This window comes from Acanthochromis polyacanthus, chromosome 13, assembly GCF_021347895.1.
Source record: "Acanthochromis polyacanthus isolate Apoly-LR-REF ecotype Palm Island chromosome 13, KAUST_Apoly_ChrSc, whole genome shotgun sequence".
Taxonomy (NCBI): Eukaryota; Metazoa; Chordata; class Actinopteri; family Pomacentridae; genus Acanthochromis; species Acanthochromis polyacanthus.
In genome coordinates this window covers 35,529,097-35,555,865 of record NC_067125.1, presented here as the reverse complement: position 1 = coordinate 35,555,865, position 26,769 = coordinate 35,529,097, and the positions used below count along the sequence as shown (strand labels likewise).

The 26,769-nt window shown below is 39.8% G+C and overlaps 2 protein-coding genes across 3 annotated transcripts in view; both read right to left on the bottom strand.

The window, feature by feature from the left end:
• The window catches only part of ttc9b (tetratricopeptide repeat domain 9B), a 37,151-nt gene extending 22,329 nt beyond the window's left edge, over positions 1 to 14,822 (bottom strand). Inside the window, 2 exon segments of the mRNA XM_022221117.2 lie at positions 14,041 to 14,166; positions 14,169 to 14,822. Of these exon segments, the coding sequence (XP_022076809.2) occupies positions 14,041 to 14,166; positions 14,169 to 14,511 (469 nt within the window). The 5' untranslated portion in view covers positions 14,512 to 14,822.
• Positions 14,823 to 18,189: 3,367 nt separating this feature from the next.
• c13h19orf47 (chromosome 13 C19orf47 homolog) lies at positions 18,190 to 26,566 on the bottom strand. Of its 2 annotated transcripts, none has more exons than XM_022221130.2 (8): positions 26,495 to 26,566; positions 25,288 to 25,375; positions 25,045 to 25,159; positions 24,518 to 24,599; positions 22,475 to 22,600; positions 22,207 to 22,356; positions 20,199 to 20,272; positions 18,190 to 20,116 (listed from the first exon to the last, which is right to left on the bottom strand). In XM_022221130.2, the coding sequence occupies exons 1-8, from the start codon at positions 26,511 to 26,513 to the stop codon at positions 19,559 to 19,561; spliced, it is 1,212 nt and encodes a 403-aa protein (XP_022076822.2). In that variant the 5' UTR covers positions 26,514 to 26,566; the 3' UTR covers positions 18,190 to 19,558. The 2 variants fall into 2 exon arrangements, with proteins under 2 accessions (XP_022076822.2, XP_022076830.2); XM_022221138.2 differs by having other exon boundaries at positions 22,282 to 22,356.
• Positions 26,567 to 26,769: the final 203 nt, after the last annotated feature.

Genomic DNA, 26,769 nt, shown 5'->3' with positions numbered 1-26,769 from the left:
GGATCAGCAAAACAGGCTAAACGCTGCCTTTACATTTCACTGCCGTCACAAACAGGGTTTAACAAGGACAAGTTTTCAATGTCAGCCCCCGGCAGTGCATGTAATAAAGCATTCAGTGTCAGGCCGGAGCAGGCAGAGTAAGAAGAGCTCAGATAGCGACCAGCATGGCTTTTTATCAGCACGGAGCTCTGCGGTTAAATATAAACAGCGAATTGGTTTACTCTGCACTGTCCACTGGAGCACGGGGTGTTAGATATGTGCAAATAGCTTCAGCAAATTCTCATTACTGATGGCTTACAGAGGATGAATATTCTGCATTTCTCTATCTGTCTCCCTCTCACACTTCCTCTCTCCCGGCCTCTCTCTCTCTCTCTCTGAGGGTGTCAGGAAAGGTTTTCTCTCAGCTGACGCTATGACTTTCAACTACGGACTAAAAAAAGCTTTGACAGACATGCTCAATTTATTCATTATTTCACACAACTGTCAGTCCACGTCAGAGAAGATCACATTTCAAGAATCGAGAGCAGTGCACACAACATACATCGCAAACATATGGTCCCATATGGCCATATAATAAATCCTTGAGGTGTATTCACATAGTATATCTAGCACAGAGCTTTACTAATTTCATTGAATCTTTTTCAAACGTGGGACATAAGAGTTTTTTTTAGTGCACTTTGTATCCGCTTTAGTGCTAATTAGCAACACCGTAACACAATCAACTAAGACAGTGAAGACTGCAAACATTCAGCCTGCTAAACATCAGCATTTTTGCATTGTGAACACTTTGAGCTGGCATTATCATTTAGCTCAAAGTCCTGCCGCAGTTTTTTCTTTCACTTACTTCTCTTTTGTTTCTCTGTTTTGTTATTCACTTTTTTCTGCTTTGCATTCTTCTGCACTCACATTGTTCCCTTTTTTTGTTCTCACTTTATTCTGTGGAAGACTGAAGCATGCAACTACACTTTAACTTCACTGTAAATGCTATTAAGGCAAAAAAAAAAAGAGACAAAAATAAAATACTTTGGCCTCTTCTGGTTTGTCTCACTGTCCATCTCCTCCTGCTTGCCCCCACTTTTCCTTTTCTCCCTGACAAATGACTGAATCTTATTTACTCTTGTGACAGGATTCATCTGGGCCTGTCAGGCCTGTGATATAAATCAGATCGGTCTGAATTGGATTTCTCAGTGCCAAGAAGGGAAAAAAACACCAACAAAACAAATGCAGCTCTGAAAACCCTCCCATCTCTATTTAGAGGTCATAGAGGGAAACATTTCCCTCCTCTGCTTCCCTCCTTGTCACTCTCCTTTACTGTCCAAGCTCTGTCTTATAATCCCATCATATTTTACAGTTCTGTCCAGTTTCAGCCTCACCATCCGCCTTCTGCTGACTCACCCCTCCCCTATCCTCATCCTCATCCTCCAAATCTCTGTATCTCTGAGCTGCAGGTAATTCAAAGGTTCGGTACAGTGCGAGCGGTACAGTAGAGGGAGTGCCAGTCGTAGTCCTGACGGCGATGCCGGCCATCTGCAGCTCTGGCACTCGACATTCTCGCTGTCCGGCTCTGGCCTCCTCTCCAATGGCAGACGAACATTCACAGAGAGAGGAAAAACACCGACCAAACCTCCCCCATCCCCCCTCATAACCCTCACATGGCACTTCTCCTCTTCCTCCTCCATCCTCCTACAGTAGCATCACATTACATTTATTCCCTTTCAAGTCCATCCTGGCTGCTTATACAAGTCTCCCCCATCTTAACCCCTCTATCTTACATTTCTTCTCCTCATCTCCTTCCCTCCTCGCTCTGTTCTTCTGCCTTTATCTCATGCACTCCACCACATCCCCTGGTGACTGAACTGGCAGAAGATGAAAGGGAGGAGTTTTTTTTTTTTTTTTTTTGCTTTATTCTGCTTTTGCAAGCAGGCATTGACTGTTCTCTGGCTGTGGACTGGTAAAATCAGTCTGTCTGTGGTGTTACACATCACTGACGCTATTTGAATGCAGCCCCAGCATCCCCCCATCTGAGGCAAGATGAAGAAGCAGAGAAACATCCTTTTGTCTACTGACTGTACACTCTAGAAAACAAAGCTAGGGCTCAACAAAAAACACTTTGCATGAATCTTTTTGAGTTACAAGAACTTTTAATGAAATTATGTTCAGCCAATAAGCTATAATGAGTTTGAGGAACTAATTTTTGCTCTGCTATTAAAGATATTAAGTTCTGCTTGCTTAATCATTGGGAGCATAAACACAACTTTTTAGCTGATTATTGATTAAAAAAAAGTTAAGTTGTCGTAGCTAGTATTTTCACAGTATTTGAAAGGAATTCTTGCACTTAATAAATTCTTATCACAAGTTTTTATGTGGCCAAATTTAAAATATTAACTTGCTCCATTGTTTAGTAAGCAGAGGAGGAGACTTCAAATCTTGACCTCAAGATGAAGAAAAATTTAATTATCAAGCTAATTTCTTAAGTTAACTCAACTTGAGTCTAGCTTTAAATCACTTAACACAGAAATCTGAGCTTAATATACTTAAAATAAATTGACGCAATTACCAGCACTGATATATCCACCAAACTCACCAAAACTTAAAAACTATTTTAAAAGCTAATGTTAATCAGCAAATTCTATTTCTTGTCTTTCAGCCATGCATTATTTTATGTTGTGAGAATATGATGCTTGGATAACTTTTTAGAGTGTAAGATAAAGAGGCCAGGGCTTTTATTTTCGGTCCAGCAGGAACAGATGTTGATGTCACCAACAGGCTCATTAAAGGCTGACTAAATTTAGTATGCTGTCTTAATTGCATGTCACGGTTTAAAAGTTCATTGATGGCCTCAGGTCAGACGTCCCCGAGGCTGAATACAGGACACATGTTGGGACACACATATTCACAAATAGTTGCTGCTGCTAAACATGTTTGGACAAAACGGAAATGCTGCTTTGAGCATCTTCTAGCTGTTTGCTTTGGTTTTACAACTTTACTGATTGGTTCAGTCTCAGCAGCTGTTTTCAGCAAAAAAAAAAAAAAAAAAAAAGCTCAGCACAAGAATATAATTTAATGCACTATAGAGGTGTGACAGATCACAAAACTCGAAGCAGTTCTGATCAAAACACAGCTTGCCAGTCAAAGATTGTATAATTTTTTGGGGCTAGGACAAAAGCTAAACAAACACGACCATGACTGTTACTTTTAACTGCTTTTAACCTTCTCATTCATAAGGGGCAGGTTCTTATAATCTGATCTCTAAATTAAAGGTGAAGCTCGGTTTCTACTATAGAAACAAGTCATGTTTCTCCTTCAGAGCGAGGACGCTTCTGATGTCAGCTACTTTTTTTGCCTCTACTTGATTTATGGCGATGTGTGCTTCAACCAGCTGCCTACAGCTCTTGACTCCAGTCTACCACTGAGCTCTGAGGTTTGTCACTGGTTGTAGCCGCCTCACCCACCACTGTGAATTGTCTGCTAAAGCTGGCATGCTTTCTTTGAATGTACAGCGATATACACATTGATTGACTCTGGTTTATAGGGCTCTTCTTGGCTTGGGTCCTGCTTATTTATGCACTTTTCTTCAGAGAACTGGAAGCCGCTATACCCTACGATCAAATGACATTTTGTGTCTCTCTGCTCCTCGTGTTTGAATTGAAACAGGAAAAAAATGCTCTCAGTTACTCTGTCCGTTCTGCTCGGAATGCCCTCCAATCTGAACTGAAATTGCCAGGATTTGTTTCATTGGAAACCTTACGCTCTATCTTAAGAAATCGACAACGGAAATCGTTCGCCTTCATTCTTACGTTGTTACTGTAAAAATAACTCCTGTACTTTATGTATCTAATTGCTTGTATTTAATATTATAATGCTTGTTGTTATTTGTTATCTGTTTGTTTTTGTTTACTATGACGTTTGCTGCTTCCTCTCTTGGCCAGTTCACTTTTGTGAAAGAGGTCTTGACCTCAATGGGTCTTTTATCTAAATAAAGGTTAAATATAAATTAATTAAATATGAAAAAACAACTGCTTTGTATCTTGTCACTGCAACTCTGCATCAACATTTAGTGAATCTTCTTGCAGAGGCAGAAGTATGTTTTCCATTCCATCTGTTTGTGTGCCTGAAAGTAGAATTACACAAAAACCACCAGGCTGAATTTTGTTAAACTAGGTGGAGACGTGGAGCGTAGAAAATGAATTTTTGGTGTGGATTTAATCCCTTTGCTATAGAATGGTGAGAGTGGCAGAAGACTGCACTTAACAACTGCCCATACAGCAGCAGTAGAACTGTATTTCACACTATTAAACTTAGTAATTAACCTGCGCTTAACATGTGTGCCAAACTATGGATGAGAATCCGTATGGGACAAACATTATCTACAGTCTATTACACCACTGTTGCACTACATAACATGACCTGATCTTGAACTATTATTGCTGCTAAACATGACTCCAATTAGTCTCCAGCCGACAAGAACATGGTTTAGATCTTGCAGCCTCCAGGAGGAACAGTCACTTCAGTCCTCGGGGACAACACGACAAATCCAAAAGGTTATCGTTGCTACAAATGTGTTCACTTCTCTCCTTTAATTTCAAGTTGCCGCATTTATGCTGGTGGAAATAGATCTGGAAACAACATGTTCCCAAAAAATGTATTTTTTTTTTGTCCAGGAAGAGATCAGGGGTTTTCATCTGTGATAGATCAGCTAAATATTTTCTCTAAGAAACACAAAATCAATTGATTCTAAATATACACATTGACAAATGACAAAGATATTCATGTTACTATAATGAGTCACATTAAAATCTCTAATTTTTTTGTCAGTTTTGTTGTAAAATCAGCAGCAAATATCAGCTTTGAAAGACTTTCATAAACCTTGCTACCAGTTTCTACTTGTTTCCGACTAATCAGAGCTTGCGGCTATATTTAACATATTCCATTTCCTTCTGCACAGGAAATTATATCTGAAAGTGGAGTTTATTTATCTTAACGTCTCCAGCATGTAAATATGAACAATCATTTTTCTTGCTTGTTCTGAATGCTGAATAAACTGCTTGTGTTTTTGTTTTCATCGCTGTAACTTTTTATTTTTCCATGTGATGAGTGGGTGGAAATCGCTGGATCATCATGGTGGCGAGCAGAGCAACTGTGAGCCGCAGCAGTTGAATCCTGTAAAAAGGTGGCTGGTGTTACGAAACAAACAATTTGAGTCGTCCCCTCCTGCTGCGTCTCTTCCGAGGCTGTGACTTATGACTCATTCACACATTGAGCCAGTCAGAAGGAACAAAGGCAGATTCCAGGCAGAGATCAGAGCGAGCATGAGTTAATGAAAAGTCAGACTGATCGCTCTCACAACAAGATCACACCATCCCGCTCCCGGTTTTATTCTCTGTGACTCTATAATGTACGTTTGAACCGATTTAAACGCACTACAGCTTCTGAAACTGCCTGGTAGAAGTCGGTCTCTTTTAGGAAACTGCTATTCTTGCTGTTGAAAGTGCCTCTTCATGATCGATATCAGGGAAAAGAGCAAACAAACTGCAGTCACATTTGTTATTTCTGTGTGTGCCGCACACTGTGTTTGTGGTGGGTGGATGGATGGATGGCTGAGGCGGGCTGTCAGGCAGTCTGCCTCTGGCCAACATGTTGCACCACTGTGAACTGCGACAGACACAGACGGTGGTGGTGGTGGTGTAACCCATTTAGATACGGCCCTGCAGGGATGCACAGACTCGGGGTCTCCTTAACAAGGCCAGCAAATGGAACATTCATCATCCGTCGTCATTCTGTGTGACAGAATCAGGTGATGTTACTGTTGGCGCCGATGCTTGTTTCTCTTAAACCACATTCACGTCTCGGCACGATGTCAAAAACTTGGATTTTGTCTCTGTAACAATCCTTTCTGTCAACATTTGATTTGTTTAAAAATGCATTTAGCCTCTTTTCGCTGTTTTTGTTGTCTCTTGTCTCCACTTTCATCTTCTCAGCTTGTGTTTTGTATCTCAGTTGGAGTCACTCTGCTGATCAATGTTTAAGAAGGTTACTTACAAGGCGGAAGAGGCAGAAAAGTAGTCGGTAGTATCTTCTAATTTAGCAGAAATACATTAAAGTAGAAGTGGAAATGCTTCAATTAAAAAATAACTAAGTAAAACTATGTAAGTATGTAGTAGGACTTAAACTAATGATAATTTTTATTGACCAAAAATACAGCTGACACCTATAAATTGCATGTTTTGTCCACAGTGTTGGCCCTTTCAGTTTACAATCACATGACAAAGCAGGAAGTGCTCTCTATTTAGGTTTTAAAACCAGACAACCTTCGGTATTATTGGTTATGGAAAGACTTAAGAAGTAGTTAGAAGAAGTTAAAAAGTAGTTGCTGATAATTTATCCACCAATCGACTCACTGGATGTAGACTCCAGGTACGTAAACCAGCCAATGACTGCTCATTTAGGTGTCCTTCCTTTCTGTTATCTGTGTGTGAAAGTTTCAAAAATGCCTCACATTACAGGAAACAGCAACCTTTGGGCAGCAACCTACCACGCTGAAATTTTCAAATTTTGATAGAGCTTTGGATCCATTTACAGTCCAGCTCACCAATCCACCAAAACAATCACTATCCCATCACTATTTTTAATGCACACCAAAGCTGCCTCCTTTGTATGGAGTCACAGGAGTGCCAAATCAAAATATAAATAAATAAATAAATAAATAAATGTGGAAATATAAATATAAATAAATAAATACATAAATAAATAAATGTGGAAATATAGAGAAATAAATAAATAAATAAATAAATGTGGAAATATAAAGAGAAATAAATAAATAAATAAATAAACAAAAAGGAAAATTTTGTCTTTGCTTTTACCTTTTCTGTTTTTCCTTTTATTTATTTATTTCTCTTTATATTTCCACATTTATTTATTTATTTATTGCTCTTTATATTTCCACATTTATTTATTTATTTATATGTTGATTTGGCACTCCTGTGACTCCATACCTTCGCTTAGCTCCACCCAAGATGACTGTAATTGGTTTAAAGACATACAAATCAGTTTTTTATTTTTTTCCTCTATAGCAGAATGATAATGAGGTGCAGCCAGACCATTATGTTCTACAGAATGGCCTGGCTAAGTGAGACTAATCGACAAAGAGATTAACAGACTTATATTTTCAGCTCTAATCAAATATAACAGCACTTAGACAGAAAATGGCCACTGTAATGGTCATATTATTGTTGTTTAATGAGTAAGTAGCATTTTACTGTTGTTGCTTGTTGTGGTGGAGCAAATTTTGACTGTTATATGTTAAAGATTAGACACTTGGGTCGTTTAATCCATAAAAATTAGGGGTCAACCGATGACCCGATGATTCTACTGATCTAAAACTCAGCATATGATTCCTGATGAAATAAATCAATCGGAAAATGCAACACTTTGGCTCTGATGCAACCACTTGCCTCTATCTTTAGTCATCTGTAGTGGTCTTGAGAAATGTATCAGCATGATTCAATATGAAATAAAAGTCTATCAACAGTGAAGAACAAATGGTGACAAGCTCTACTTTAATTAAACGTATGTAAAACAAATAGAAAAAAGGCAATTTAGCAAAGTTTGGTGAAATAATTTTAAATTTTGTCACCAAGATTGTCAATTTATTTATTTTTTACTGCAAACGTGTATCTTAAAAAGTCTCTGCGATTCCCAACCATCGTTCTCGGAATCAGCCACAAAAAAACCATATCCTCTGATAATATTGCATCATATTTGGAATGACCCAGAGCCAAGCTGTTAGATCATGTATTACATCGGTGCAAATGCTGTCAGCAGTGAGTCTCTGGCTCGATTCCTCGGCCAGCAAAATCTCACTGCATGTCACCTTTTTGCTATCTTTCCCAGCATTTCCTCTGTTTCTCTACTTCCTAATAAAGTCGAAATGGCAAAAAAAATAAATAAAAATCATGCATCATTTTTCACTAAAAGCAGCATCTAAATTCAAAGCAACAACTGTAGCAACTCAAGCTGTCAAATGAAAGTAGTGGATTAACATAACACACAGAAACAACAGGGAGAGCCGCAAAGTCAAGGGGATGAAGAAACACGCTCACAAATGCACACCAATACACTTTAACAGAATCAGCAATGTCAGCAGTGGGTTTGGTAAGAATGGCAGGACGAGCAGCGCTGAGAGCAGCTCCCTCTTACCACACACACACACACACACACACACACACACACACACACACACACACACACACACACACACACACACACACACACACACACACACACACACACACACACAAATACACATAAATACACACTCCACATCCCCTCAGCCAGCTGCTGGACCTCAGGCCTGTGAATGCAGAGACAAACAAACAAACCCACACAAACACTTGCATGGATGTACTCACACACAACTGCTGACACGCAGTCACTCTCACATGTGTGACTGGTTCTGCTCGCTTGTTGCTCTCCTGCCATACGTCAGAGCCAAAGACAGCCAGCCAATCAAGTGGCAGCTCCTTGCTCATAACCATGGAGACCGCGGTTTGTCCAGCAGAACTCTGGCTAATCAGGTGGAGCTGCACAACAGAGACCTGACTTCCCTCCACAAGTTAAAGGGGAACTTCGTTTTTTTTCAGCCTGGGGTCTGTTTTCATATGTCATTTCATACATGTGAGTGATGGAGAAATGAATTTTCGACATAGCTACAGTATTTAGCCAAGCAGGCAGCTTAGCAGCTCAGCTAGCAGCTCAGCTAACGAAAAGTATGGGGCAGCTGGCCCCCCCGCGTCAAAGTCCGCCCTAACGTGCTTTTTTTCCCACACTGACCGGCTCGCATAGTCTCAACGAGTGTCCCACAACATACTAGAGATGAGAAGTGAACGAAAACCTCCACATTACTTGGCCAAAACCAGTGTTTTGGCGTGAGCTATCGCGCGATTTCGGAACGAGATTTGCTTTCTAGCGTCCTGAGATTTGGATACAGACCACAACAAAGAGCGATCGCCAAGTAATGTGGAAAGTAAAGTAATGTTTTCGTTCACTTCTCATCTCTAGTATGTTGTGGGACACTCGTTGAGACTATTCGAGCCGGTCAGTGTGGGGAAAAAAGCACTTTAGGGCGGACTTTGACGAGGGGGGGCAAGTAGCCCCATACTTTTCGCTAGCTGAGCTGCTAGCTGGGCTGCTAGCTGAGCTGCTAGCTGAGCTGCTAAGCGGCCTGCCTGCTACATACTGGAGCTATTTCGAAAATTCATTTCTCCATCACTCACATGTATGAAATGACATACGAAAACAGACCCCAGGTTGAAAAAACCAAAGTTCCCCTTTAAGGACTCCAGTAATAAAAGATTTAAATTTCAGAAATAATCTCCATTTTGTTTCACCAAAACATCACTAACTCCGTTTAGGTCAACATTTCAACCACAATAACCTCACAGTGACCTGTTCAAGTCAGTACTCAGAGTATTAAATTATCTGGTTAATCATATTTCCTGAAAGCCTTAACCTGAGGAAAGTGGTAGATGGAGTATGAATAATGTAATTTAGATTGAGGGGAGGTCTGTGAAGTCAGTCTGTAGCGTTTTAATGTCCATGGTCACATCTGTAGTGTTTAATTTTCTGGTTTTATGGTGCTATATTACATGTACAGTGCATTATGATATTTGCATCCGCTGATGTTAGGTCTTTTTTGCAAAAGAGATCTTGATCTGTGAGATAATACTTGTGAAATAAAAGTCATATTTATTCACTGAAGTATTCAGAACCACATGGCAAAACTTAAGTATCATGCCCATCACAGTGACTCAAATGTCTAAATCATGTAAAACCAAAACTTTTGTTTTGAAAAAATTCCCTGTACATTTCAAAAGAGCTTAAGATTTTGGTAAAGTTTCATATGCTTCACTCATCTGATGTCATCAACTGTGAACTAAGATGTCTCAGCGTGTGCATTTTGTCTTTTTTTGCTTTATTGAAGAAGACAAAATAATAAAGTGAGCTCATCAACACTGAAGACTGATAAATCTTCTACCTCTGTGCCATTCATTGCAGTAAAAAAAAAACTACTGAAAAACACATCACTGAGTCATGCTGTCGCATTCGAAGATATGTTCCTTCATTACCATAAAAACTGGCACTATAGAGACACTCCCAGACTCACTTTCCAAATGGTGAAGCACATGAAGTCTGCTTTGATCTACAGCTGGAAATAGTCCCAAACAGATGCAGTATTTCGTCCTGTTTAAATATGAAACTCTGTTTGTGAACGGTCTTTTAAAGATGCAGTGGAAACCTGCAGGCCGGTACGTGAGACAGATGGGGGGGAGTTTTCATTGAATTTGTTAATGCAGCTTGATAGTCCTAAGGTCAAACTGCAACATGACAGTAAGATGAGGTTTGTGGGGATTTACAGTAAAGCTACAGAAGGAAAATGATATGACGATGTGGAGAGAACATCTTCTGTCATTCTGTGCATATTAACAGACATATGAGTGTATGTGATATTCTACAAGTCATTTTAGAATACCGTCCTCCCAGAGTAAAGCACATATTATTGTGGCTGTTTGCTTTGTGGAGAACTTTGACATTTACTGTCTGAAATTTTGAGTAACTGTTTAAATGCATCTATGGAAAAATAACTACTTTTTTTTATTGATGTATGTTTAGTAAATGACAATGAATTGCTCACTACTGAATTACATATTCAATTTATTATAGATTATAAGAGTTGTTCCATCCGAAATCATTAGGAGCCTTCAGTTCGACCATCTCTACGGATCCCCGGAAGGGACATGGAGAGAAAACAAACAAACAAAAACAGAAAGAATCCCAAGAAACTTTTGCGAGATCTCACAAAACTGGAGGTGTATATACTTCTGGATCTTTTGGCAGTATGGAGAAACGACAACGGAGGAAACCCACCCGTACGACAGTTTTACTGAGTTTTATTTTGAAATCGGACTAAAATATAAAGACATTTAAGCAGTGCCCAACAAGAGGCACAGATTTCACATAAACGACACTGCTTTTTGAGCAGGCTGGTTCCAGTGCAAATTCGAAGCCAGTGTCTGACTGAGCACCACTTCTTTTGTGTGTAATTTTAGCCTGATATATCAAATACTTTCTGAGATTTATTTTATTTTATTTGCTAACTGACCCCCATTCAGCACGCTTTATTGCAAACTGGAATATGAGTTTAAGTTTGGATTTCAATATCTCAGGAACTATTAAAGATAAAAGCCTGAAAGTTTGTCTGTTATTTCTCATTGTAGCATTCATTCAGAATCTGCAATTCTGGATAAGCAGATCAAAAAGTCTCTGATTAAGGGTGAGTTGAATTATGAAAAAAAAAAAGATATTGTCATGAAAAGTCCACTCTTTAAGTACACATTAAGAAAAACATTGATAATGCAGAAGTTAGCGAGTAATAGTTTCTGAACTGCATGTTGTTGCATGTCGTAATAATATAAAACAAAACATACAGAACAATTATTGAAATATTTTGTCACAAATGTGGACAAAAAAGTATTTTTGTTGAACTAGATAGACAGATATTTTATTAATAACAAGGGAAACTCACATAATCAACTAATAGCTGACTGAGCAGATATGACAAGTTGTACATCAAAAACAAAAGCACTAGTAGAAGGCTTAGTCTAAGCCCAATAGAGTTGTGGAGTTTCAAAAATGTATTGATATCTAGGAAACGATTTGATCCATCACGGTAAAATTTCACAAACATCTAAATAGCCTCCAAAAATATTAGACAAATCAGAGATGGTTGAGCAGAAATTTGAGGATGCAACTGATGTAAACACAGTCGGGTTGAAGAGTTTCTTTGTGTGTGTAAAAGTGTGTGAATGCGCATGTGTACTCTGCTGTGTGAAGCAGCAGCGAGAGGAGGGCCGGAGCAGTATTAATACAACAGCAGGGAAAAGGCCCGGAGATGGTTGCCATGGTAAATATGGCCCCCTGTCGCGTGCTAGCAGTCCTCTCCTCCCCTTCCCCCCTTTTCTGTTCCACTGCTCTCTGCCTTTCCTCTCAATGCCTGGTTTTCCTCTTATTCTGCTCTAAATTGCTTCCGTTCTCTCCTCCTGTCATTCTACACCAAACCTCCGTCTTCCACCTCTTATTCTAATTTGCCTCCCTCGTTTCACTCTCCCTTTTTCCCTCCCTCGCCTCTCGTTCTCTTCCCCATCTTTCCTTCATGCCATACTGGCCTTTCCTTTGGGCTCCAGACAGGCCCTGAACGCTGCGCAGAGCCAGCGACCTTCAGAGCATCTCGGCAGGCTGACTGACAGGACAGACACAACATCTCCGTGGCTTCACGCCGCTGTGGCCCAAAAATCTGCACATTCACAAAGGTTAGGAAGCCCTAAAGGTGATGTGATATAACTGATGCAGTGCCAGCGTGCACCATTAATCACCATCATCATCAATCCCCTCTGGATGTCAACATTCATCAGCATCTGCCACTCACACTGCACACAGGTTTTTTTCTTCACATCAAAGCTTACCAGTATATTGACACATACTGTTTATTGTAATTCACTATGTGCTGTTGTCTTAATTAACCAGGCGCTCCGAAGTGAAGGACAGGAGCTGATAGATAATTGATTGATTGATGATCTTCCTCCTACTCTACTATTGCACACTGCAACATAGAGAAACAAAACCCAAGAGCAGACCTTGTTTCAGTAATGCATATTTGAAGGTTGGAAACATGCACCATATTTAGGGTTTAGTGTCCACTTGGCCATAGAAATAAATAAAATATGGCCAAAAGCTGCAGAAATGGTCATAAGAGAACCATGTGTATAGAATATTTTACAACATACTCTTTATTATTTGTTTTTGTGATGTTTCTGCATGATTATACAACCAAAAATACTAAAATGTGTGAGATTATTTCCTTTAATACATATAACTGGGCAAATGTTCTGCATTTTCATGAAGAGTGAAGTTTAGAACTGAGATGAAACTATTAGTCGGTATATTGATTAATCGGTTAACATCTTTAGCCCACTGAAATAAAGACTTTTTACTTCTAAACCTACTTTGAGTGGCTAGATTTGGATTTTTTTAAACCATTGTTTTGGCTTTAACTCTTCCACTCTTCTTAATATTGATTAATCAACTGAATTGGCAATTTTAACTGGTAATTGATCAGTTGTTTAAGCAATTTTTCTGCCAAACAAAGCCAACAATCTCCTCCATTTGCAGCTTCAGATCATTTAAAGCTGAATGTTTTTGGCTTTCAGTCGAACAAATCAAAGTGTCTTAAGACGTCAACTTGGGCTTCAAAAAAATACTACAGTCATTGTTCAGTTTTTCCGGCATTAAATGGTTAATTGAGAAAATAATAAATTATAATTCATCACTAATTGCAGCTCTAGGTTAATTAGTTTAATAGTCCTGTTTCAAGAGCCTCTACTTGACCTTTGCTTTGTAATAGCACAAGTCATAGAATGTACCAACTACTACAGTGATGTAAAGCTCTCCAGCAGCCTTACATCACTCCTTTCCTCAGACCTCATGTGAGACCCTGAGGACAACAATGAGGTGAACTTACATCAGTGAAAACATGCGTACAAGCCCTAAAAACATAAAGCTCATGACCCCGATTTTATTTATTTATGGCCTTTTTTCTCACACGTACACAATAGTGCTCTCAATCTACAAATGAAAGGGCGATAAGCAGGAAAGGAAGATTGAGTAAAAGCCCGGATTTGGCACGGCAACGACAAAAATGTGCTAATTTACATGGTGGCATTTCTCTGTGATGAACGATAAATGGTAGCCCTACAACGCACACTTGTGGTCAAACAGCGTAGAAAAACCCCGGTAAATCAGCACATATTATCATGCATTTGTGGTCTCCTGCAGTTTTTAGTTCACCTGGAGCAGCTCAGCACCTGCAGGAAGGACTACGGGCTGCTGGACGTGTGAACCCGGTGAACTGGAACGAACGACGGTGTCAGCAGTACCTACTTGAGGGCTGCTGAGGTCTTTTTGCGTTCTGGGGGGAGAACCGCTCACCTGTCAGGCTGTCGTAGCACTCGATCTCGGTACTCTCCACGGCTCTCCGCTGCTCCTCGGTCAGCTTGGCCGCGGCTTGACTCAGCAGGTTGACCTCGGAGCCCGTCGTCCCGTCGACAACATGCACCCCTTGAGCTGCAGCAGCGCCCGGTGGTACTTGCCTATCGCTTCCCGAAATTTCTTCTCCTTGTAGCATCGGTGACCCTCCGCCTTGAAGTCGATGGCTTTCTGGATCTTCGTCTCCATCTCCATTTCAGCGGAGCCGGCTCGATACCCTCCGCCGCCTCCTCCTCCGTCTCCTCCGGCGGCCGCTGCCAGGCTCCGGCCGCCGGTCTCCGGGTAGCTTTTCAGGCTCTTTATCTGGTGCTGCTTGGCTTCCATGTCTCTCAATGAAAGCGGCTGGAGCGGGCCATGGTGCTCGGGCACGAAGGTGTGTTTCGTAGGGGAGGACCGGAGCAGCGTGCTGTGCATAAAGGATGCGGGAATGGAGCGGCGGAGACGGCGGGGCAGGCGGAGAGAGCCTCGGGAAAAAAAAAGAGAAAAACAACCAAGAAAAACGGCGTCTCTGAGTAGATTAGTTTAAAGAACCGCTGCAGGTAGAACTAATAAAACAGACTCATAGAAACATCCTGAATTCCCACACCGTCGGAGGAGAAAAACAGGTTCCTGGTTGTGGAGCTCTCGCGGAAGGATGCTCGGGTGGATCTCTATGGTAGCAGCCTCAGAGGCACGCGCAGCATCAGCACCACGGACAGCGCACACACGACAACCCCTGCCGCGTGGCATTGTGGGTAAAAAGAGAAAAGAAAAAAAGAGGAGTCGTGAGGCGTTGCTGCAGTCAAGATTTTACACGGCAGAAAAAGCGAAAAAAACGTACAAAAAAGCCCCAAACACGATCGATTATTTGTGAAGAACATGATGTACTTTAAATCAATAAATAGAAGAAATCATAGAATTATGTGTCAGTAAATAAGAGCTTATTTGCATATTTATTGGACTAATAAGTAAAGGTTACACCCTGCCACCTACCCCTCTTTATAAGCTGTTTATTACCTATTTTTTAAAAATGTCAAATTATTATTGAACATCTTTATGGGAGGTTGGAGATGACGTCACTCCTGTTGTTAAGAGCTGGACAGTTCTCGGAGTGAAAAACAGGCGGATCGGGTTAATTCAGCTTTTACTTTACCCAGAGCCCCTCCGTAAACATCACTACAGCCAAAGCGGAGCCTGATGACTTCAGCTGATAAGGTTTTCAAGAAGGAGACAGACAGCAGGAGGCTGCAGGACCACAGGACAGGAAGGAGGGAGACAGCGACCTCAAGGGGACACACTGGAAATTACACTCTATTGTGATGGGACGTGTGGTTCACCTGAACCCCACCTGCAGCCACGTCATCCTCTTTATGAACTTTTTTGAGGGCATTTAGAGCAGATTTATTAGCCATCTGGTACCTCTGATGTGTGATTAATCCGTGTAACAGGCAGCAGAGAGATGCCTCCTATTAAGAACGTATCATCTCAGAGTTCTGAATTTTTTGTTTTACATCTGTATCTGCTGCCTGGTTCAGGGATTAGAGGCCTGTGATGGATCAGGGTGAACTGTCATTTAGTCTTCCATCTGCAAACTCACATAGATTTCTAATAATGCTAACAGTAACAACAATTATATTAATAGTAGTAAAGAGCTGCTATACAAAGACCATTAAAATAAAAATAGTTCAAGTTGCTTTAAGGATTACTATTAATAGTAATAATAATGATACCAGTATATGAACAATATTGATTATATTATTATCAAAGGTACTATGCAAATTAGGTTAATATCAATATTACATCACATATTATTATTATTATTATTAACATTATGCATCAATGACAATAATATTATTAAGTTAAAGACATTTTCTGTAAATTGTTGTTCAAAAATCCAAATTGACTAATATTCAGGGTTGAAAAGGGGAAAATCTCTGAGGAAGTTAACAGTTTTTGAAGGCATTGTTTTGGGTATGCTTTTACATTTAGAACATTTCATACTGTAAAGGTTTTTCTTTTGAACACAGAGGCCAATATGATCACCGACATACAGTTGCGCTCAAATTATTCAATGTCAATTTGGGTTATTAGGACTCTCTTCAATTTTAAAGTTGTGTGAAATAAATTGATCATACAAGAGGATTGTAAACAGCTGAATGCAATTAATATTACAAGAGTTTTCTCCAAATTTACCACAAAATATTGCTTTTAGTAAATACTACTGTTGCAAAATTATTCAACCCCCTAATGACAAGTGTCTTTAAAACTTGCTGGAGCATTTTATGACTGTTATAACCTTTTGCAAATAAGATATTTAACCAAACAATACCTTCTGGTAATCCAAACGAAGAATCTGAGTTCCTTCGTCATGGGAAAGTGTCCTAGTTCAGCATAATTCTTGAGTATGTCTGCTGCAACTGTCTTCACCAAATCCCAATAAAGATTTCCTGTGAGATTTAAATCTTTCAGCTACCAATACCACTCTGGAATATTCTAGGATGTCTTGGGAAACCCAGCCTTAGTAGACAACGTGATAAGCATGGTCTTGTTGCTGGAAAGCCAAATGTCATCCCCAAGCATCATCTTATTCAATGTCAGCATGAAATTAGCTTCTGAGAGTTCCTGACATTTGATCAAATTCATCTTGTTTTCTACTTATTATAGTTTTGCAGTAGCTGATGAAGCCAATCAGGCCAAGAACAGCATTCCTCCACCGACATGCCTTACTGTAGATAGGATGTATTGTCATCTTCCATCTCCAGCCATATACACTGATAAATCACAGGCCTACAGAAGTTCTTATTTTCTTTCAATGCTTAGGAAAATATGATTACAAAACAGCTATGGATTATGTAAATGGTTTTAAGAAATTCTGAGCTGATTTTTATGCGTTTGCTGTGGGTCAATAGAGGTTCCCATCTTTGAGTACCTGAAGAAGGCCTTTGGTGTGAAGTTGTATCTTACTGTACCAACTACATATCAGTTACTGATTAGTTCCTGATGTCAGAATATCTTAATGTAGCTCTTTTATAGTCACTCAAGCTATTTTGCCACTTGTCTCCATAGAAATCTGGTGGTAGTGGTGGTGAAGTTATTCTTTCTCCCTGGTCAGGTATGTAAAACCATTAACTAGCAAACTGCGCTTTCAAAATTATCCTTAGAACAATTTAGTGCATGTGCTACCTTTTTGGATCCATTTCATTGCTTATGCACGGACATTGCCATTTTTCTTAATTTTTTAGGGTAGTGTTCTTGACTTTGATATGTTCAATTATACAATATTAAACTATAAGATGCAAATCCAAGCATGAAGAAAAGAGAATTTGCAACTGTAGTACTAGTGTTAGCTTTCACGCACGTTATAAAAACTTGGGGCATTATTAACCACACTTGATTTGCAATTGTGTCTTTATAAGGAATGCTCCTTAGGGGGTTGAATCATTTTGAAACTGCACTAGTTATTAAAATTAACATTTTGTGTGGAATTTAGAGAAAACCCTTGTATTATTGGTTGCATTCAGCTGTTTAAAATCCACTTGTATGTTAAATTTATTCCAAACAACTTAAAAGTTATAGATAGTACTTAAAACCCAAATTGGCACTGGGGGTTGAATAATTTTGAGCGCAACTGTATACACTGAAGTGTGCAGGGTAATGTTCTGTATTATTATCTGACTAATGCTACACATAAAACCAGGTGGTTACTGGGTCAAAAATGTCATACAGACTTTTTTATTCCTCATTTCAAACAAATAATAGTTATCCTAATTCAATAAGATGCAATTTTTTTTATTTTTTTTTACTGTAACTGAGAAGCGCACTAGTGTGACAACAGCTTAGATCTACCAGAGGAAGTAGCAGCATCTTCAGATCAAACATCATTACCATAACACAGTTCAATGAACATTATGCAGAAGCAGCATCATGAATAGAGAGGTCATCTAATAGGTTTAGTGATAAATTAACTACTGACTGTTAGCTTGGGAATAGAATTATTGACTTTGCTGTCATGTTGATACTTAATAGAGCTGATAAGTACAGCGTGTGGCAGTAGCATGCACTGTAATGTCACCTTTGTAGAAGGAAAAAAAAAGAGCAGTTAAGACATTTGGATTCTTTTCTCCCATTTAATTATTTTCCAAGCACATTTTGTTCAAATTCAGATTTTTATCCCCTCAATATCTTTAAAAAAAACATGACAGTTAACGGTGCGTTTGGTTCTACTTTGTGTCTTGATAAAAATTCATTAATGTGATTTTAAATATTTAAAAATATTTACAGTGTAACAAAGTTCTGGTGTGAAGTGTGACGGACCAAAACAGTATACAGGTGTGAATGACCCACACTGGGTAGGGTGAATTACCTACTGGAGCTACAGTAGTGGCCCCCTGACACCAGGTCCGATGGCATCTCTGAGTTTCTTTACTTGGATACATGATACAAGAATGCCCACATAGAAAAATATGCAGCAGAACAGGTTCTGTGCTGTGTGAACTCAACTCTAACAAATCTATACATTGCATTTCAAAATAAACAATATTCTACTGATCCGGCTTTCAAGTAGGTGGTTATAGAAAATGTTCAGTACTATGGTAGAAAAGCTGACTTAAGCTCAGAGGTGTGAACTTCTACAAAGCGCAGAAGAAGAGGAGGAGGTGTGGTGCTTTTTCGAGATTCAAGTGTTCGACGAGGTTGTTCTGTGTAACCATTTAGAATTCTTTTTTTTTGCTCACAAGTCCAGGAACAAAGCTCAGGAGCCTTTCATCAACACTTTTACACATTTCCTACTTTCCAAACAAGAAACAGGAGGTAATTTTCAGTTGAAAGTAACAAGAACAGAAAGACTTAACTCTTACTTCATGGCTAGTCCTGTGTCCGACTGCTGTCCTGGTGTTTACCTTGTGGGGAAAAAAAATCTGTACATTTTACTTAAAAGTTTTTGGGAAATATTTAACGTTCAGGCAAATATAAACAAAAATCGCATAATTCATCTGGTAGAAGCAACACTTTCTACAGCTCAAGTGTGTTCACTCAGGAGAAATCTAAAAACGGGTAGTTTAGGCAGCAGCATCCTTATATGTGGAGTTACGGGGTAAAATCAAAACCGCCAACGTGGCAGTTTGGTTGACGTCATGCTCATGCCTTAAGTTCACAAATACATATTTCTAAAGCACGATAAATGGCAGATATGATCGAGACACGATAAAATGCGTTGTGGTGGAGCAACATAATACACGCGAGTCACCAAATTAAAAGCTTGGACACGAGACGAAGGTGATTTCTCAATGGCAGCCTCAATTAGGTTTAGCAACTTCAAAGCCGCATTTAAAGTGTCCATACATCAAGGCTAAGAAAAAAAACTCATTTTAATAACAATAATAATAATCTGCAGTCCTGCATTTAGCAAGATAAATGCAAAAAGGTGGCAATACAAATTCTTTAAAGAATGTTTTGAGAGTCTTATTGATTTTTGGGGAGTGCGTTAGGTTCTCTTACTGCCCAGTCTCTTAAAAACACTGATGGCCTTAACGTCCATCTGAGCCCCTACTGACTCTCCTCCTCCTCCTCCTCCTCCTGCTGCTGCTGAAAGGCCTATAGTGCTGCTGCTGACCTTGGAGTTTGCTACAGTCGACCTCTCCGGTGCTCTGGGTCTGGTGCTGGTCACTCTGTTGTCCTGCGTGTCGGCCGGTACAGGCGACACGGCAGCGTTTGTGGCGGGGAGCTTGCCCAGTCTCTGAAGAACACTAATCTTGGCAGGGGGAAGGCCATTCGGGGAAGAAGAGGAGGAAGTGGGAGTGTCAGAGGGAGGTAGTTTGAATTTGCCTCCCAGGCGCCGCAGGGTGGTCGGGGCCGCTTTCGTGGCTGGTTCTTTCTTCTGGGATGGAGGACGCCTCTTGAGGACGCCAGCATACTGCAGGACAGAGCCTTCTCCGTCACTGTCGTCCTCGTCATCTACATCCATGTCTCCAGTCAGATTTCCTGGCCTCGGTCTGTCTTCATCTGTGTCCCCTGTGTCGAGGCGACTGAACACACCGGTAGGCTGCCAAAACATGAGCATTATGAGCTCAGAGCTAATTTTTATTATACAATCTAAGCTATTAGGATAAAGTGACAGGGTTTACCTTGTTATTGCTCGTTGTTGTGTCTGCTTTGGATTCAGCTCCAAGTCTTGCAAACACAGAGGTGCGTTTTAAACCTTTTAAACGAGAGGAGCAATAGAATATTAATGTGATGTGACATAAAACTTCTCATCATCCTCATCACACAAGATGCTGTATGGAAGATGAAGAAAATCCTATCATCACTGTTTTTGTGCAAGTTGTTAAAGTAATAGCTAGTTCACTTTTGCTAACTTTCTATAGGTTTCTGTTTGTCTTTGACTAGCATAATATGCATGCATAGCTAGCATAAGCCTTGATAAAAGTCTGACTTTAGTACTGAATATAAAGCTCTCAGTGATCAAAAACATTAGCCTAGCTGCGCTAGACAACCCATGGCAACGAATTTAATTCTCTGCCAGGGTGGGTCTAGTTACCCTCCATAAGGCTCGAGGCTGGATTCTCATAAAACTGGCCGGACCAATCACCATGAAGTGTAGAGTCAGAAGGTGGGCGTAACTAAGCGACGACAGAGACGCAAAGATTCTGACAGAAACAACCGGAAACAACTAGCCTAGCCGCGCTAGACAACCCACAGCAACAAATTTAATTCTCTGCCAGGGTCAAAAACAAAAACGACAACAGTCGTTGAGCTCCATTTGCACCGACTCTGAATAATCTTTCTGTTAACATGTCTGTAATATACTTGAGCTTCACCCATTGACTGTATAATAAGGCTTCACCGAACTCCCGCATCCTCTGATTTCCGGCGCTCTAGGAGCCTATTCGTTGCGCTGATTGGTTGTATACCTACCCAATTGCTGCAGAGTGATTTGATAGACAACCTTTTAGCCTGCCTCCCTCCCTGTCGAGAGTTCCTAGACCCTTGCGTCTTCAGAACATGGGTCTAGCGCGGCTAGGCTACAAAAACATGACATAATTCAATAATGGCACTATAGAACTGCTGCAGGTTGTAAAAAACATTTCTTGATTGATAAACGTCAATGCAGCAGAGAAATGTAAGAAACATCACTATAATGTAGTCTATTTAAACAGCAGTTTCTGTGATTTTGTTTTAACTGTCTTTTGTTATTCTTACCAAAAGTCGTACTATTACTACTATTGTACTATTGCACAAGATTTTAACTTAATGTCTTGTGTAATTCCTTCTTAACTTGCACTCACCATGTACAAATATTACCCAGCCACACTACTGTGTATAATTAGAATGAAGTATTATTCTAGTTTTAAGTGCGAGTTCAGAGTGCAGTTAATGAATATTTGATATGCACCTTTGATGTTTGATTTTTGAGTCATGTAAAACTTAGCTGCTATTTCCCGCAGGGAGTGATTAAGTTAAGTTCTCCACCTCTCCATTGAGCATCTTCAAATAAACCAGCCGCCAAAATTTTGACCAGAAAATAAGGGCTTTTTAAACAAGCGTGCACTAACAAGAGGTAAAGCGGAACACATAACACATCTGCATTTTGTTGTTTTAAATGTTTATACATATACTATGTTGAAAAAAAGGGCTTTTAATTTGAAAGGTCTGATTAGAGAGCCTTGTAATCAGTATAAGCGTTTAACGCTGAGCAGAACCTTTTTTAAGTTCTTGTTTGGAGACAACTAGCTTAAAGTTTTGATTGTTCAATGTGACAAGGAGACAGCAAACGAGTTAAAAGTTACACTGCCCTTCATAAAATAAGAGAAAATGTCATGCAAAGAGACAGGACCCAATCGCAAACACCAGAGAGGACAGATTTTCACATCTGACTGATGTGAGACAAAGGAAACAAGCACAGCCTGACAGAGGGAATGACTGTTGGTGCAGTGAAAGTATTAGTAAGGACAAAGGACTGAATTACAAAAGCACAGAGGGTGATGGTCAAGCAGGCTTGGTTCATCAGCATAGAATCACCGTTTTCAGATTTATTGAGAGGGAAGTTAATGAAAACTTTTAGTTCTGACTAGTTGTGGTGATTAACTGCGTTAGTAGGACGAGCTGCCGGCGAGACCACTGGGTCAGGCCTACCTTTCTTGGCCTGCTGGGCCAGGATTCGGCGTGTACGAGGCGTGGTGCCCTTTGGCATGTTGATGATGTACTTGCCTTCCATCTCAGCTGTCACTCGCCGGCGCTTCACTGCTGGCAAACCGTTCCCCTCGTCAGCTGGTTGACTTACAACTGACAACAAAGTGGTAGGTACACGAGGAATAAACAGAGGTAAACAGTTGGCGCATGTGGCTCCGGAGGAACAGGAAATAGAGGACTGATGGGGTAAAAAAACTTTCTTGCAATATACCTGCTTTGTTACTCTTATTTCCCTGCATGTTGGACACCGTAACAGAGAGGCGACTGTCGGGTCGACGAGCTGGAGTGGCCGGCGGGGATTCATGGCTCAAAGCGTTGGCAATCATGCGAGTGGCAGCTGTGAAAAAGATAGAAACATTTTTAAGTAGCTGGGATTTAGCTTGTTTGTTAGAAAACTCTTTATGTTTTGTACGAAAGACAAGATCGAGGACAACTGGACTTCACAGGTCTTTGGAGTCTGTTCTTTGATTGGTTTCCCAAAGATAGACTTCAACTACTAATCAGATAATTAGACTGTCTAAATTCTTGACAAATTAAGATTGTTGAAGGTGCCACAGCTTCAAACTGTTTAGTTATTGATTATTTTACAATTCTTTTGGTGAAAAACGCAGATCATCGTTTCCTGAACGTCAAGCTGACATCCTTGAATGTCTTTTTTCCTACAACCCAAAGATATACTGCTTAATGTCACTGAGGAGTAAAGAAACCAGGAAATATTTAAATGTAAGAAGCTGGAATCACAGGGTTGTAAACTATTTAAACTGATAAAATTGATTGTGAGATTACATAGCGATACACTGAATAGCTGACCACTATTGCTTACTTGGTGGTACAAAAATGTACCACTTGTCAAGATATTTTACTGTCTGATTTTAGAATATAAGAGTGTGATAAAACACCACCACCCTCAGGAGGAACATTAAAAACATTACGAGCAAACTAAAAAGATATAAGAAGATGTAAAGAAAAAAACTAAATTCAGAGAGGAACCACTGTAAATGCTTCATAACATGACATTTTATTGGGAAACGCTAGTTTAAGTAATTTGAGGAGCAGATTGAGAACATGACATACACTAATCAATGAGAAAATTTTCGACTGCTCTAACACTAGAGACAAGCCTACAACATCTTTGTAAAAAACAAAACAAAACATAAATTTAGGCTGATTTACTTATCTGGTAGCAATTATTGTCCGATATGCCGTTCACCCAGACAGTACAATGACAAAAGTATCCAGCATAAGTCTTGTTGTGTACAGCTTTGGCCTCTATTAGATCTAATAGATCCTCTATTAGAGAACAGACAGCAGGAGTCTAAACCATCATAAGCTATGACATCAATCATTTCTGCAACTTTTTTGCTCTGCTGTCTGTGACTTCTCAAAACACACAAACATCTTTTTCAAGCCATGCAATCTTCAAACAGAATTAATAATTTTATTTCATATTAATATCCAAGCACCTGATGTGCACAATATTCTGCAATATTTCAGTACAAATGTTTTCTTGGGGAGTCAGACTGCCCCAAAATCTGTGTTGCGAGTACAGTTTACTGCTGCTGGAGGGGCAAGTTCTCTATTTCTACAGTCTCTATTTTTCAAAAAGGAATGCTTAAGTTCAGTATACCTAATCATTATATGCACCAACAAAAGTAGTCATAAGCAACAGCAATATGACCAGACAAATTGGTAAAAAGGTCACTAGGGAAAATCTGTTTAGTGCACCCATCTCCAAGTTTGAAGCCGCAAACATGAATCTGTTTCTGTGTGTATGTAAAGCCTTTGATTCCAGAATAAGTCAAATAAAACAATTTTTATTATGATTAAGTGGCCCATTCAGAAAATTATCTTCACGCAAACATCAACCGCATCCACTTTCAGCAATTCTGAATCATGGCAGGTGTCAAGTGTGGTTCAGTTTCGCCTGCATAATCATAGCAGACATATCACATTATGATACAACTTGTGATTCATATTGCTTCTGGCTGGGCTGATTAATGGGTCACACTGTGGTGTCACTCCAGTAAAGCCATTTAGCTGATTGGGTGACTTGAGGACAAACCAAAACAACTGCAAAAAGAATCAAGGAAAAGTAAAAAGTTTTTAGAAAATACTTTAAACAACATTTTACTTCGGAAAATTTTGCTCCAGACTTAAAAATGTCTGTGATCCCAAACTTTAAATCCAAATAAAAGGCAGACACTATTTTAATCATGGCCCATCATATTTTCTCCAGGAAAGAATTGTAACTTACGAGTATTGGCGGTTCTTCTGAGCTCAGCTTGAACACTGGTCTGTCCTGAGGAGATGGCTTCTGTTGCCATTTTGCACATGTCCTGAAGATGGGAAGACAGGAACAAATAATAAGAGTTAAGTTAAATTTGTAGTAAACAGTAGGGTCAGTTCCAAGACGATAGTAAATTTAAAACAACTTTGTCTGTTGCTGAATTCATTGGGAGCAACAGAATCTATATCACATTTTAATAAAAAATGAGCTGATTCGCTGGAAGACCCCCTTTGAACCCTGGCCAACTAAGATTTATTTCAGTTGAGACACAAGTATTACTGTAGAATTGTCAAATTATTTAAAGAGGACATTTGTATTGGCTGCTGTGGATAGTTTTTGATCCAGTAATTATATACACTCCACCTCTTGTAATACAGCCACACCTGGAATTTGATATGTAAGCCATCCTAAATTGTACACGCAGCGAGACAGAGCTATTTAAAATATGTACACCTTTGTTGCCTGTATTTTTAGCATTCCATAACTGGCCTCACCTGCCTGTAGACCTGCTTGGCATGTTTAAGAATGGCAATGATGTCCCCAATGACTGTAATGCCGAGATCCATCATGATGTCTTTACTGAGGTCCATCAGCATGTTCTTCTGAATTCTACAGTGGCATAAACAACAAGAACAAAATCTCAGGGAGATGACATAATACACATGATCACAGTACAGCTGTGTTTATGATGCATAAGTCTACAACAGTGGGCCTATAAAATAAAGGTTTGAAGTTACCTATTATCCACAAAGGAAACTGCATAAGTGACAGCGAGGCCGGCTGGGATCCCTGCATCCTTAAAAAACTGAATCCACTCTGAGGTGGCTTCAAAAAAAGACATAAAAGAGACTCAATGAAATACAATTTCAATCAAATAGAAAAAAATATATGGGAAATACTGTCACTGCTAGTGACTACTTGGTGATGATTTGTGGTTTAGTCTATAGTGTCAGAAAAAGATTTGAGATTCAAGAGTTTGTCACGTGCTCAAAGGCCATCACTTATCCATAAACCCATGTTTTAAGTCTTCAGTCGATATGCATTTTGCAAATATTCTTGTTGTGGCCTGACTGTTGACGTGTGCAGCACTCCGGTTGAATCAGGTTATTTTAAATGTTTGATATAAATTAACTTGCTCTGATTTACTACTCAACACTTTTACCTGAACTTGTCAGAATATTAACTTTAATTTTGTATCTTAAAAGTAAATAATATACAGTTACAGTTGATGATTGTTATATAACAGACTGCAGTGGGTGAGGGCCCTGACACACAGCCCCAGTGGGAGACATAAAGCTGAGGAGACAGCAGCATGGTGAGGACTAACACATGCTGACCACGGCCAGCTGGAGGATATTTATAACAACAATTATGAACCGTCTTGTGGCTGAAGTAACAGATACAGGGTGAAGGGAGCTGCAAGAACAGCTGCCAGAACAATGGCTCTGTCCAACGTGCTCCGGTGAACGCAGAGATTCACACGGCGGCTAAACTGTCATTTAACACATAGACGAGTCAGAGTCATAAATAATAACCTGATACGATAGATGCTGTGGAAATCTGAGATTCAAGTCTGGTAAAGATTCGATGCTAGCTGGAAAAAAGCTAGTTTCGCCAATTAAACCCATTGACGCCATAAACAAAACCAACGACTGTGTTTGTTTTTCTGCTCTGAACAAATAAGATGAAATCACACGTTAAAAACGGCTAAAACAGAGCCGTCAGTGCTAGCATTCTGTGTTAGCATTGTCTTGGCGGCAGTCTCAGCCGTGACTTAAAAGGCGCTATCAGCCAACTGCGGCTCCCGATATTTACGCAAACTTCTGTAAAAATTCAAGACAGAGTATACAATTGACGCAGTGGTCGCATCCAAAGCAAAACTGCCAAAATTTTTGAAATATTGCCGAGTGCTACGGTCGCCCAGCCGGGCCTTTCGGCTCTCACCTGTTGTCACGGACGCCATGTTTACAACAAACGTGTGGTGACGTCAACCGCATCCGGAAAAGTCAAAACGTCTACCCTGACGCAACGTCCGGCAGACGCACGCAAAACGAATAATTAAATAAATAAAAATCTCAAAAGATTATATTTGAGGCCGCTAGAGAGCGACGCAGACCGCTGATTAGCAATAAACAACCTGAACACAACAATGATGAATTCAGCTCATAGACTGATTCAGCTTCTGATTCGGAAGTTAAGGCAAAAGTTGAAGGAAATGT

What these genes read in the sequence shown, in the direction of transcription:
- c13h19orf47 (XM_022221130.2), bottom strand. An exon ending in CCAAGCAGGTCTACAGGCAG is followed by an intron (nt 24,600 to 25,044) that starts GTGAGGCCAGTT and finishes TCCCATCTTCAG; the next exon opens with GACATGTGCAAAATGGCAAC. An exon ending in CAGAAGAACCGCCAATACTC is followed by an intron (nt 22,601 to 24,517) that starts GTAAGTTACAAT and finishes TCTTTTTCACAG; the next exon opens with CTGCCACTCGCATGATTGCC.